The sequence below is a fragment of the Galendromus occidentalis genome, unplaced genomic scaffold (assembly GCF_000255335.2).
Source record: "Galendromus occidentalis unplaced genomic scaffold, Mocc_1.1 scf7180000077194, whole genome shotgun sequence".
Classification (NCBI taxonomy): domain Eukaryota; kingdom Metazoa; phylum Arthropoda; class Arachnida; order Mesostigmata; family Phytoseiidae; genus Galendromus; species Galendromus occidentalis.
Window position 1 is genome coordinate 269,645 of NW_003805182.1, and position 13,267 is coordinate 282,911.

At 50.8% G+C, this 13,267-nt stretch overlaps 4 protein-coding genes and 1 long non-coding RNA gene across 6 annotated transcripts; 3 read left to right on the forward strand and 2 right to left on the reverse strand.

Annotated features, from left to right (window-relative positions):
- The first annotated feature begins 2,563 nt into the window (after nucleotides 1–2,563).
- On the forward strand, nucleotides 2,564–3,364 carry LOC100901824 (uncharacterized). The gene is made up of 3 exons (XR_145407.1): nucleotides 2,564–2,715; nucleotides 2,896–2,971; nucleotides 3,160–3,364. It is a non-coding gene; the product is annotated as an uncharacterized LOC100901824 (long non-coding RNA).
- A 1,343-nt stretch (nucleotides 3,365–4,707) lies between these two features.
- LOC100902545 (cytochrome c oxidase subunit 7A-related protein, mitochondrial) lies at nucleotides 4,708–5,199 on the forward strand. Its single transcript, XM_018638907.1, has 2 exons — nucleotides 4,708–4,814; nucleotides 4,954–5,199. Exons 1-2 carry the CDS (start codon nucleotides 4,753–4,755, stop codon nucleotides 5,138–5,140), a joined length of 249 nt encoding a protein of 82 aa, XP_018494423.1. The 5' UTR covers nucleotides 4,708–4,752; the 3' UTR covers nucleotides 5,141–5,199.
- An 861-nt stretch (nucleotides 5,200–6,060) lies between these two features.
- Nucleotides 6,061–7,804, forward strand: LOC100902265 (uncharacterized). 2 transcript variants are annotated; one of them, XM_018638908.1, is made up of 3 exons: nucleotides 6,061–6,135; nucleotides 6,713–6,962; nucleotides 7,208–7,804. In XM_018638908.1, the coding sequence occupies exons 1-3, from the start codon at nucleotides 6,085–6,087 to the stop codon at nucleotides 7,657–7,659; spliced, it is 753 nt and encodes a 250-aa protein (XP_018494424.1). In that variant the 5' UTR covers nucleotides 6,061–6,084; the 3' UTR covers nucleotides 7,660–7,804. The 2 variants fall into 2 exon arrangements, with proteins under 2 accessions (XP_018494424.1, XP_003741817.1); XM_003741769.3 differs by having other exon boundaries at nucleotides 7,218–7,804.
- Nucleotides 7,805–8,343: 539 nt separating this feature from the next.
- LOC100903695 (F-box/LRR-repeat protein 20-like) lies at nucleotides 8,344–10,489 on the reverse strand. The gene is made up of 4 exons (XM_003741778.1): nucleotides 10,469–10,489; nucleotides 10,081–10,282; nucleotides 9,856–10,002; nucleotides 8,344–9,614 (listed from the first exon to the last, which is right to left on the reverse strand). The coding sequence occupies exons 1-4, from the start codon at nucleotides 10,487–10,489 to the stop codon at nucleotides 8,344–8,346; spliced, it is 1,641 nt and encodes a 546-aa protein (XP_003741826.1).
- A 647-nt stretch (nucleotides 10,490–11,136) lies between these two features.
- On the reverse strand, nucleotides 11,137–11,601 carry LOC108864035 (uncharacterized). Its single transcript, XM_018638901.1, has one exon. It carries the CDS (start codon nucleotides 11,599–11,601, stop codon nucleotides 11,137–11,139), a length of 465 nt encoding a protein of 154 aa, XP_018494417.1.
- Nucleotides 11,602–13,267: the final 1,666 nt, after the last annotated feature.

The following is a 13,267-nucleotide window of genomic DNA, read 5'->3' on the forward strand; positions in this document are numbered from 1 at the left end:
CCTCACGCAAGATCTATGTCTTGGAAACTGGACAAAAAAAGCCTCGAGATGGTCGAAATCCGTCGTTTACTCCACAGCCTCTTGTCGATGTTCACAATAGCGTACCACAAGCAGCAACCAACGATCGATGGGTAGAAGTCAACGTGCGCCAGGCTCGAAACTACGCCAGGAGCGGTGAGGCGGCTGCGCGCTCTGGGGAAGGGGCCAGCTTCCACAACAATTCGCTGCGAACTAGATCTTCAGAGAATCATCATCGCTCTTTATATTGATACATGACTTCGATTAAGCGTGGACTCTGGCTAGAAGGTCCGATTGAACAGATGATAATTCATTGCGTGAGGAGTCTGCTATTCTCGGAGAGGGGCGTCTTGAGTCGATACCAGCATTTCGGATGTCCTCGAGGGCCGTTCGAAATTTGGCGGGTCGTTTTATTTATTTTACTTCCAGCTGGAGTATACCGACCGGCTGGCAGAGCCAACGAAGGTCTGACGAAAGGGAGAGGGTCCGCAATCGGCCACAAAAATGCAGATGTGGGAACTCCATTCCGAGAGAGTATTCCACTGCGAGCGACGATCGTCTCGAGCTATAAGATGGAGACTTCCCAAACGAATTTCTCTTCGCCGCGGCGTTCAGCGCGCGACATTTTTCATTCTCACCGTCTCCCATCGAGAGACATCTACCACTGCTCATGCGTCTTTCCGTCTGACTGAGTCTTCTTCGCTTTATCACTCAATTCAGCCTGAAAGATCATTCGGATACCCTCCGAGGTTCACTAGCGGGAATCAGGGATGGGAATCTCATAGTGATTTTCGCGGATTTCCGAGCCAAACACTGTGCGGAAAGAAACTCGCGAGAGAGAGAGACGGGGAGTTTCTTCTCTTTCGGTATCGCCGCACAATTATATTCGTCCTGCCTTTTTTTAGTTCAAAGCGGACGATTCTGCATAGAGGCGCCTGAGGATGACAATCGCCCCCATGGGGCTCTCGCACGTACTTGTCATTGGGTCCCGATAATCAGGAATGTGCTGTGGTAGAAGAACATGGTGATGATGTCGACACGACTCGTTCTCAAGAATGGATATATGTCGTCGTATAAGCTTGTCCGCTCGCGCCCTCTATTTGCTGCGATCCGGTGGCGAGCGATCGCTTGCTCACCTCACGATCTACTGAGGGAGCACCCACCGAAGACTTCTCCTCTGAGGTCGATATGCAGATACGATCGATTCGGCACGAAGTAAACCGTCGTCTCGCCCCCCCCCCGCCCTTCCCCGGGAGAAGTTGGGGTTCACACCGATTATTACTATCGCTCGATCATAGAAGCTGCATGTCTTCTTTGATTCTCAATTAGCGATTCTAACAAATCGCGCATGAGTGTCCCCATACTCATCATTCGCTCGAATCTTCTTTCGGTGGCTTTCTATCTAGCCGCGAGCGCAGCGCGGATGGAGAACGTAAGCAGCGCCGTCTGCACGCTCAGCGCGGAGGAATTTCGTATTTTTATACAATGAGATCGCTGCGCAAACGCTCAGGTATCTCCTCCTTCGTTGGGTTTACAGGGGGAAGATTAGAGGGAACTACTTTTTCTCGAATATGAAGAATTCCACCACATCGGGCTCCGTCGTCGATAATCTGATGGTTGATCTTCGCCCGCCACTCGCTGACAGAACGGAGCTTGAGCATTCTGTGAAGAAAAAGCTCGAATCCCTCCCGCGTCTCCCGCCACCCATGTCTGCCCTCATTCGTTCCGGCCTTGATCGGAGCTTTATGTTTGAGCAGCTATTCTGGAATACAACATCGAAAGTCTTTGTTTCCGAATCGTTTCGGAAGCTCCTCGGAGGAAATTCGCAACGGCGCCGGCGGACTTCCGCGACCTAGCATTCTCATGCAGGAGGAAGGAATCCAGGCGTCTGTGGGTTGAAATAGCGGGGAAACAAGAAAAGGTCCGGAAAATTCATGCTTCGGTACCCTCCTGCAGCGCATCAGAGAGCCCATGAGTCCAGAGTAGATGATCCCGCCGATCTCTCTCTTTTTATCACACCCACGGAGAGTGCCAATCCGTCAAGGCTCGAGAGCTCCACGGTCGAGCGAATCGAGATGCATGTCAGACAGCGTTGGGAATTTCGTCGCCGGATTTCAGAACCTAGGTTTCCAGCCATCTATCTCCGATAGGGACCCGGTCTGTAAGAGAGCAGAAAGTGAGAGTGAGATTCCTTTGAGTTTCGTTTCGGAGAGCTACCTAGGACACCAAGCGTTTCTGGTCTTATTTTTTGGTGGCTCCCCGTTATTCCCAACAGACATCTGCTATATTGAAGCTTTCCAGTCGGGACTCGGGACTGACTTTAAAGTAAGGAGGCAATGCTGCTATATCCATATCTGTGCCCATGACCCGGAATCATTCCTCATCTTTATTCAGAGGGCATCCAAAACCACACCAACGCGCCATGATAACTCGGCTATTCCTGTCCACGTGTGACCCTTGCAAGTTTTCATGAAAGAACGAGATTACAGGGTACCTCCCTGAGCCCCGAAGCACGATGCGCGGTTCCTCGAGACAGGCGGTGGAGGCAGCCTCGTAGCGTTGGTGTCTACCGGATCAGCTCGTCGTCGAAGTATCGCAAGGTCTCCGTGCGAGTTTCCGCGGTGAAAAACTGAACATGAACTCCGGACGTCAACTGTTCAGCGTGAGCCGGAATGTTCTGCACCAGAATGTGATAAGGTACTGCAAATCCACTTGGTCTACGGAAGTTCGATATAGTAGGCATTGTCTTTCGAGGGTTGCCCTTCGGTTTCCACGGGATCAGCTGTGTGTCTGTCCTTTGCCGACAGGAAGAGGAAACGGCTCCAGGTTCGACCGACGGGGAAGTGGCTAACGATTCCCTTTTTGCACCCCACGTAGGCGGAACAAGGGAGGCAGCGGGGAGGAGATAAGGAAAGGCCTAGAGAAAATAACCTCTCTCGAGGCCCCCAATAAGGTGAGCTATCTGGAACCTGGAGTCTGCGTATCCTTCCGTGAATCGTTCGCATGGAACGGTGTGCCGAGGACTTTCCCCGCCTCACCGAGGACGTTCGGAACCTGAACGCCCCGCGAGGCCTCGAAAGCGCGCTCTCGGCATGACGTATCCGAGTGCTCACTCAGCGTGAGCTTCTCGACACTTTCCAGGACGGAATCCGCGTTGCGAGAGGCATCCTCGGGATTGTCATGGGATACTTGGTCCTCCGCACCGCATGGCTGAATTATCATGTCTTTCCCCTGACCGAAGACCCCGACGATGGCTAGGCGTTCCTGTCTGCAACGAAAGGGCCGGAGTATGTGAAGATTCGACCGCCTGGGAGAAAATGGCGAATCGAGAAGAATAAAATAGTTACTGTACAGGTCAGCTTTGATCCTTTGATCGATGCATTGCGCAAGCTATTGAGAGAATCGACCCTTCCTGAATCCACAGTCGCTCCATTTCTTCGTTTGTTCCCCTCATTCCCAGTGGCATCGAGCACATTCATGCGATAATAGTATTTAAACTGATTTAAATTTAAAAAAAAAGTATTTAAAAATAACTGGAGCGTCGCGCTCGTGTCGAGCAGTGGCGGGTGGTCGAGTAGACCGAATTCCCGAGGAACCGATCGAGGCTGGCTCGGAATCTGAACTGACTATGATTGCAGGGAGCAGACGGGTTCATTTATTCTCAGATCTTCGAGAATGTTTGAGAACCCCCTTCAGGGGAGGTCCGCGCGGATTTTCGTGTTTTCGAATACAATAATTTCCGAGGAAAAACATCCAATCGTCAAAATCTTCTCCGGACGAAGATAGAGGATTGCTCCTTAGTTGGACCCGCAAATTTCGTGGATTCCAAAGCCGCCGACTGCTCTTCAGCATACCCTAGAAATCGAATCCGTGGGCCACCAGCCTTGAAACGGGAAGTGATCGAGCAGGGATGCGGCCTCCATTGACCGAAAGTCGAGCCAGGCTCCGGAACGAAGCTCAAGCAGCATCCTCATACTACGGCGGGATTCACCGGTATTCATGTGTTACCTCAGCAACAATCCCCGATTCGTCAAAAAAAGTCTCATAGGTCTCTGATGATGGAGATGTCGAGTATTCCGAGTATGAGCCACCAGCTGAGAATGATCCATACGGAATGGAGGGTTTCCCAGTAGTGCTCAATCAGAGAAATCCGACAGGCGGACCTTTTCCGCAGAGATGACTTCTTCGTAGCCGAATCCTCGCCATCGGATACAGAGATGAGGAACAGTTCGGATTTCGATCATGCTCAGTGATCGAGGTCCTGACTCTGAGTCTCTGGTGCCGGATTCCGGAGTCGCACTCCCATAACGCATCGTCCGGGAATGTCGTAGAGGATCCGGAGCTCCGAGACGGCTTTCTTCGAACTGCGCTCAGCAACGCCCGTTGAGAGCTGTCGTTGACCAACCCAACTCAAAGGCTTTCTTGAGGCCGTGGACGTACAGTATCACTCTGAGATCACCCATAGCTACTGGACGCTTAATTTCTGCGAGCACTGGAGGACTGCTCTCGAACGTGCGTCCCCCGACACCTACGGGAAACCCAGCGAAATGCTCCTTAATAAAGTATCTAGAACTTGACTCTCACTTCTCGCGAGGACGCAGATGTCCGCTGCGAGGACATTCATTTCAAAATTTCCCGCGATATAGTGGTAGCGGGAGCTGTGGTTGCTACTTACCGTGTCCTGTAGTGATCTTCGCAAGGACTCAAGAGAATACAAGTGCATTATTCTGCGACATGAACGCTGCACGGAGACTCCTCCGCCTCAGGGCTCCCGCCGTCCCAAAGCCGGCTTCTAGGTGAGTAGATGAGGAACGAGGACTCCTTGCGGTCGTGTTGTCCCCTCATTCTACTAGTTGGAGTGCAGTTCGCAGCATATCCAGGACCAAGCCTGGAGCATTCCCGAGCTGAGACTTCTGAACGGGTATACGCTTTCAGGCAGTACGTGTCCCTGGAGCGGATCAAGCAGTTGCAGGCAGAGTTCCAGAAGGACGATGGCCTACCGATTCACTTGAAGCGTGGAAAACGTGATCTGTATATGTGGAGATTCATCTTCGGCGCTACCATGATTGCGACTGCGAATTCCGTTCGCAATCTGTATTTGTTGGTGAATAAGAAAATCTAAATGGTAGCGACAAGAAGAATCCGCGAAATCTAGTGAATAAATACTTTCTCTGAACGTAAGTTGATGTCTTTTCGTTTCCTGATCCTACCTACAGCTCTCGGATCTTGAAGAAGCTTCTGATCGCCGAGGGTCTCAGCGATGCAGTGAGAGATCGGAGCTGGCCATTTGGCATAGGAACTCAAATCCGAGTGTAGATCCTCTCACATCAGAGAGCGCACATCTTATCGGAGCTCAGCAATCCTTCGATTCCAACCAGCCAGTCATGTTTCGTGCGTTTTTGTCCGCTGCTCCTAATCGACATATGTCAGGAATCTTCCGTTTTCGTCACTTCGGAGTTCGTTAAGCTCCTAATTAAAACATTCGTTCATCGCCCCCCGCTCGGAAATCGTTAAGGATTTCTACCTGAGCTGAAGATCCGCCTCGAATCGTTCCGGAGGGGGTCACCTGCTCCTCTCAAGCTCAAGTTCCTCGAAGGCTTTCAGTCTCCAATCGGTTGCGACGATTGTTCTTCGATTCTCCCGCACTCACAATCAGATGTCAGAAACTCGGTATGGAAATCGTCGTCATTGGTCAAGCGGGAACGAACTCCTTGAGGGCGTTCAGCTTGAGCTGCGAGTGGCGTTTCGGACTGACCGAGAATGATGTCATCCTCAGTGGATCGCTGGGTCCGCTTCTAAATCGGTTTGCTTCCTCTTTCCCCAGAGCAGCGCTTCAAATCGATGGAGACGACACCTTAAGAATCCATTGAGAGCCATCCCGAGGTTCACTTTATTGGAACGAACGCAGCTCTTACAGAGCAAGCGACTGAATTCGCCTAAAAACTTTTCACAGCAGCCTCAAGACCGGAAGCGTCCCAAGCATTCGATGGCGAGGGAATGAGATACCATCGTCCATTCTAATCTCGGTAAAGCTCTGGCTGGATTCTTTGGCTGGTCGCAGTCAAGATGTGGAGTCTTGGATCCGCCCTGGTGTTTTTGAGCGTATTCCCTCATTGCGTGAGTTACTCAGAGCTTTTACTCGTTGGCCATGCTCTCTATGTCCGGAGGATAACTATCAAAAAAACTTTTTCGGGCTGATCCACACAGCCAAGGTTTAACGTCCCGGGTACTGTTATTCACATTGCTTCCGAGGACGGATCCATAGAGCAGATGTACCCAGGAGGATCAAGGGTAGTTATCCTTAATAGTTCAATAGTTATCCTCACCGACGGGTGAGGATAACTATCAAAGGAACGCGAACTCGCCCGTCGGAGCTTGACGTGCGCAGACAAAATAGCCGGGCAGAGCGGCGAACGCGCTGTTCGAACTCGAATTCCAGGGAGATCTTTATGACTGCTCGTCTGCGTCTCTGAACATATGATCTCTCACTAAGTCTATCTGATCTCTCACTATCATCTCTCGAGTGAACCCTCCTATAGCATGAGACTTCCCGGGAAAAAAGAAAACATAAGATTGACTTCATACCTGCACAGCGGGGTCCCCTCGGTAACATGAGCGATCGACCTCTCTATCTCGGAGACTTCTCCGTGGTTATGCGATAGATAGGTTTTCCGAATCTTTTGTAACCTTGCAGATGACCCTCGACGTATTCGTTTCCTTCAAACGTGGCTCTGATGGAAGAGGAGTTCTGATCAACGTCGAACCTGAGCGTCAGGAATTCTTGGGAACACTCTGCGGCGTGTACGACTCTTATAGAGTTTGTTCGAACGAGAGCTTCAGGGGGAAATTGGAGTTTTCGAGTTTAAATCCTTACACTGACTACAATTTGACTCTCTCGAACAACTCAACCCATGAGTCCATCGCTTTCCGAACCGATTTGGGAGGTAAACTATCGCCGGCCCTCCAAAGTGTTCATCTATAATGGACGAACGTACTCGATAAACTCGTGATGGCGCAATCATTGTTCCGGAAGACTGATTGAGATGGAGGCGCATATGGCCGAGGGACTTAAGACCGAGGCGTCTGGCCCCCGTCTATCAAGGGAATCTAATTCCACCCGAGAACTCTGTTTCGCGGATCCCGAGCTTCGTTTGGGCTTAGCCCCACGTATTTATTACGATGTCTTCAGTTCCTTTCAGTGCCGTGAACTACTCGTCGGTCAAGGTCTCGTCCGACAGCGTCTTCGTCACGTGGTTTCCGCTAGACCCGGAGCTGCTCCATGGACCTCCGTCGGGCTACAGAGCTCTGATCTGTCCTTACTCGTCGTTGGAATCATGTCATTTCCTAGATTTCGAGACAAATCACGCAATCTTCTCCGATCTGGAGCCATCGATGCGTTACAACATCACGGTGTGGCCATACAACGTTGATACGTTCGGGGACGTATTGCAAAACTCTAACCTTGCGTACACTCTCATCGTGCGAACAGCCCCCGCACGGGTGTCGTACGTGCTCCCAACTGTGGTTGCATCCGGCCTCATGCTCTTGTTGGTAGGGCTCTTCTTGACTTTTCTCAAACCGAGACTATTCCCACCGAAGCCGAGGCACTTTCAGCTGATTGAGGAAGAATTTTCGCTATGACCTGGAGCTACCTCCCTGACTCTGAGGCGATGATCGAGGGCGATCCCGAGGAGCAGCATGACAGGAATGAGCTCGCGGTATGGGGAGAAACGATCCTGAACTTCACGGACATTCCAGGAAGTCACCAGGAATCATCGCGTCGTAAAGATTATCGAGCTCCGTGGAGCGTTTTCGGTGTAAATAAAGTCAATCGTCACATCTGGGGCGTAAGATTCCTTCGCCTGTTTTAGCTTTTCCTCTTCCGGGCGATGCGGAGGACTGCATATGGTGGAGGAAGAACTGCATATGGAGGTAGAGAAATTATGCTCGATTCATTTATTGGAATTATTGGAGAGGTTAGCGGAATCAGGTGTTCAATTCCGCCCGGCTCCGAGGAAAAATTGGTCCACCATGGCCCATATCCAGCGGAGTTATCTCTTCAAATCACACCTCATCTTGATGGAATGTTCCGTCGGGGCGGAACGATCAGAAGGAACAGATCGATCGACCCCGGCAGAACTCGCAGGGATCCCTTCTGTATGTCCTTTACGAATTCGGAGCGCAGAATTCTGGTTGAATGTCGCTACTTTCCCGGGAGCTCGAAATGGTCCAAATCTCGACGCGAATCCTTGATATGATTGCCTTACGGAAGAGATCCTCGGAGGAGAGGCTTCGAGAACGGATAACTTCGGTAAAGCGGATCCTTCATCTTCCCCCGCCATCGATACAGGCGAAGCATCCGACCGTTGGTCTTCGCTGCGCGAATTGATAGAGGGCGAGGAAGTCTATCTGACAGTCCGAGAAATCGACGAAATCCAAGTGAGGACACAGGCCTTCCAAGGCGGAAAGCGTGACTCCAGTGATTGAGGAGCAAGACATAACCATGAGGGTCCGGAGAAAAGGTTCTCGCCGAAGCAGGGACGTCATTCCAGCATCTGATATGCGCGCACAGTATTTGAACGATAATTTCTTCAGGCGTCCGTGGTGAGCCGCTATACTCGCCAGTCCAACGTCCGATAGGCTACAATCCAAGAGAGAAAGTTCCTCCATGTCCGATGAACCTACGCCATGCTCGAAAGTCAAATCAGTTAGTCTGAATGCGTCCCAGAGCCTGAGAACCTTCAGCCGCTTCAAGTTACGAAGCTTAACCCCATCGGAATCGGTCAGCGCCTGGCAGGCTTGGAGATGGAGTTGCTCGAGTTTCTTGAGGTTTTCAACGATCACGGCAAAGCAATCTGGTTTGAATTTCCTGCACTCCACTCTTAGGCTTCGAATATCTTCGAGATGCCTTATGTTCTGGAAAACTGAGATATCGCATTTTTCGTACGTGAGGTCTAGATGCTGCAGTGACGAGAGCCTGCTCGAGTTGCGGAGCAGCTCGCCGCATATACCAGCACAATAAACCATACTCAAGCTGCGGAGTTTCTTCAACTCGTAAACGTGCGTTAGGCATCGACCCGTGATCCAATCACCACCCCATAACTCTAGGCACTCCACATCGGGGGTCCCACGGAGCAGTTGTGCGACGTTTTCATCCCCCAGATGCGCGCCTTGGAGATCCACATGCCGAAGCTTGCTGCAAGAGCCTATAGCAGCAAAAGCCTCCCGCGTGAGATCATCGCAGTCGCTCAATACGATGTGCTCGAGGCTCGAGGAGTACCTCTCCACGATCTTGATCACGCTTTCGTCGTTAATTTGCCCGAAAGATATATCTATCTTTGTGAACATCGAATGTGATCTCAGCAATGCAGACAACACGTCTTGGAGCGAGTTCTCGTCGGGGAAGAAGAATGTCAAGGAGATAGATGTCAATGACGGCATCAAATCGAGTAAGCTGCCGAGAATTACGCCCGTGATGTGATGTTCAGTGAAATCCCTCAGTGATAGATGCCGCATGCAGCGGAGTGACCTGCGCGCGTCCTCAGCCTTCATTCCTCTTGGCAGGCCCAGCTTCGAAGTTGGATAGAGATTAGTCGCTGGAGAAAAGATTCGGAGTGTCCATCACTAAAACATATTGAAGCTTCACAAGCTCTCATGAAGTCGAGAGTATCGAACTCGTAGTTTTCCGATTTAGTATTTCCGATATGGACTCCGAGCGGTGGGTCGCTAGTAACGGAGAGTTCCAATGATACTTTCGCGGCTAATGTATTGCGATTCTTTCTGATGGTCCTCGGCTAGCTGCCCGTTCATGCTACATGGATACCCCGATGCACTCACCGCAGACCACGAGGGACTCTAGACTCGTACAGGCGCAGAGAATGGCAAAAAGAACTCGCGGCGTTGAAGTGCATCTGATCAGTTCCAATTGGCGAAGGCTCCCACCAATTTTCGTCCAGAGCTTCCGATCGAAGTTGTGAAGAGAGCCTGGAAAATGCCGATGAGAGAGCTCAAGCGTGACGACGAAGACGTGCCTCCGATTCACAGGTATCCCTGGTACTCTACCTTGCTTGATCCTGAGACGTCTATACTTGCGCGTAGTTCTCATCAGGATGGGCTCCGCCGTCCGCATGTTTGAGCCCCTAATCACAAATTGGACATCTTCCAACAACTGCGGAGCGGCCACGACTCTTTCCCACCTTCGGCACACCTGTGCGCAGTTCAAGCGATCGATCGGATGCAGTCTGGCGAAGACCATGGCTAAGAGCTGGGGAAAGATATTAAATGTCTGATCAATGACAACTCTGCTCAGCTGGTAGAGCTCTGATCCGAGGAATGAACAATCTGTGGGAAATACGGGCGAGCACTTGCGGTCGCCGGCACATTCCAAGGGTAATCCCAGTCACGGAGATATCAAGGGGACATCAATAACTCCGATCCTGAGTGAACGAACCTCTGGCGGTAGTTTCTCCATCGCGATCTATCGTCTCGATGCTTTCGTCAGTAGACACTCCACTTCTTGATGTACGTCTTGAGCCCAAGGAACGAACGGAGGGTTGAGCAGATCCTACGAGACCGGAGACTTCTTTCCCGACACTGATGCGGATGGAGGGCTTCGTCTCATCAGATATAACGAGAGATATGCTGCCCCATGTGCTTGTAGGGACTCCAGTCGAGCACCGCACAAGACACTGCAATGTGCAGAGTTTATCGCGGAATATATGCTCATATATCGAATGTACATGAAACATCTCATCGACGCCAGACAACCTCATCTCGACCATGAACTCCAGGTTCGAAGATCTCAAATCCTGGTCCGTGGTCTCATTGGGGCGTGGGCGCACCGCTCTCTGGTACCGCATTTCCCTATTATCATGGTCGAGCTCTTGTCCTCCTCCCGAAAGAGTTGATTTATTGACACTCTCTGATTATATCTCAGTCTCAATATATATCAGATGACCCTGGTGCAGGGGCGATGTCTCTAGCAGGTCGATTCATGTGATATCCTTCTTCGGTTCCGGTGGTAGTCCTCCTCCGTTCCCATTCCTCTAGTAGCACTTTAGTCCTCGTGATCATCCTCGGCGTGCTGTCTTCATGTAGCCCTAGTTTTCTTTGCACGATTCACTCGGCCTCCGGCGGGCTGTCACATTCCAATATCACATGTTCCAGAGTTTCCTCGGCCTTGCCACATCTTTGGCAGGTTGGATCGATGTTCTCGAAGCGTGACCGATATCTCCTGGTCTGCAAGCATCCTGCTCTCGCATTCGCAAGGAAACGACTGCCTTGCGTGTTATCGCATAGGTGCTCGATAGTGCCCTTCGCAGTCTTGAAACTCTTGTATCTGTCTAAGGTGGTTTTACCTGACATTCCGTCCTGCCAATCTGAGTCTAGTTTGGCTCGCACTGATTCTTCTACATATTTCTTGTAGGCCGCCCGGCTTATCCGTTTATTCCTGGTCGACAATTGCCAGGGCTCCTGACAGTTAAATTCATCCCTCAGCTCCGATCTCCTGTCCTGGAGTTTGGTTTGCATATTGGTAATTTTAAGCATCGTCAAGATCGCCTTTGGCCATCTGGTCTCACTCATCTCGCCTATTCTGGCAAGATACGTGATTTTGCTTTCGGCCTCCCTCGCCTCGAAGCTGGACCAACCCAGCTCCCCGTCGATGAATTCTACCGCTGTGTTCGGGTTAGGCCCCCCTGAGGCCCTTCTACCAGCTTCTCGCTGTAGGTTTTCAAGTCTATTCCGCAGTCTTGCGGACATAGTTGTGACCGAATTCGCGTACGTCAGGGCGGGTACTGCTGTACTCTTCCATTGTATCCTTGTCGCCATAAATCTGTGGCAGCGCCATAAGGACTTCGCGTGCATCTGTCTTAGCACTTTCTCCGCCCTCTCTTCCCAGATTTTCTCCTGTTACTTTAGGTAGTTTTTCGAGTTATAGAGCGTTATTCCCAGGTACTTGTATTTCTCTAGTACCGTTAGTATTTGTCCCTGCATCTCTGATATGGCGTCATTTATCCGTCCCCGAGATCCTTGACTCTCCACGCTCGGAAATCCTCGTCGCGCAGGTTAGTCATTCCTATTTCTAGGAGCAGATGCACATACGTTGCATCGGTTTCGAATAATATCTGGTCGATCTTCTCGGCGTGTTTCGCCACTAGTCTCCTCGTCTCGCGTAGGAGACACTTCTTACCGAGGAGACCAACGAGGATCCTCTCGTTCTTGAGGTCTTCGAGGATACTCTCTCCGACCAAGACAGTCATTGTGATCGGGTCTCTCCTGACCTCCTCAACTGCCATACCTTCGACTTGGTCACCGATATCCTTCAGTGCCGCCTCGGTTTGTCCTTATTTCTCCTCTCTCCGTCCAATCTCGACGGTGAGAGCTTTAACCACAGTTGCGTGGTTGTTAATGAGTTCGCTCTTGGCAAGAACTTGTTTCCTTAGTTCTTCCTCTAGCGCTGGAATTCTCTGCCTTAGCAGATTGATATCTGCTAAGGCAGCGTTGTGTTCATCCGTTGCGCGTGCCATGAAGTTATTCTTCCACGCACATGCCACACAATTCAGTGCGGCGGTTCTTTCTGCTTCTCAGAGGTTTGCCTCGCATCCTTGGCAAAAATTTACGAGACATTCTGGTAAAAAAGGTTTTGTACTTCCTGGTGATCAGTGATCACAAACCACAGTATTCCCTCGGTTTTTCCACTTTTTTTCACGGTTTTTCTCGGGAGCTGAGAAAACGTTGTCCGGATCAGCGTCGAGAAAGAAGCCGGGCAGAGCGGCGAAGGCGCTGTTCGAACTCGAATTCCAGGGAGAGATCTCTCACTAGAGGTTGTGAATCCTCCTCTGGCATGAGACTTCCTGGGAAAAAAGAAAACATAAGATGGACTTCATACCTGCACAGCGGGGTCCCCTCGATACCATGAGCGATCGACCTCTCTATCTCGGAGACTTCTCCGTGGTTATGCGATAGATAGGCATTCCAAATCTGTTGTAACCTTGCGGATGACCCTCGACGTATTCGTTTCCTTCAAACGTGGCTCTGATGGAAGAGGAGTTCTGATCAACGTCGAACCTTAGCGTCAGGAATTCTTGGGAACACTCTGCGGCGTGTACGACTCTTATAGAGTTTGTTCGAACGAGAGCTTCAGGGAGAAATTGGAGTTTTCGAGTTTAAATCCTTACACTGACTACAATTTGACTCTCTCGAACAACTCAACCCATGAGTCCATCGCTTTCCGAACCGATTTGGGAGG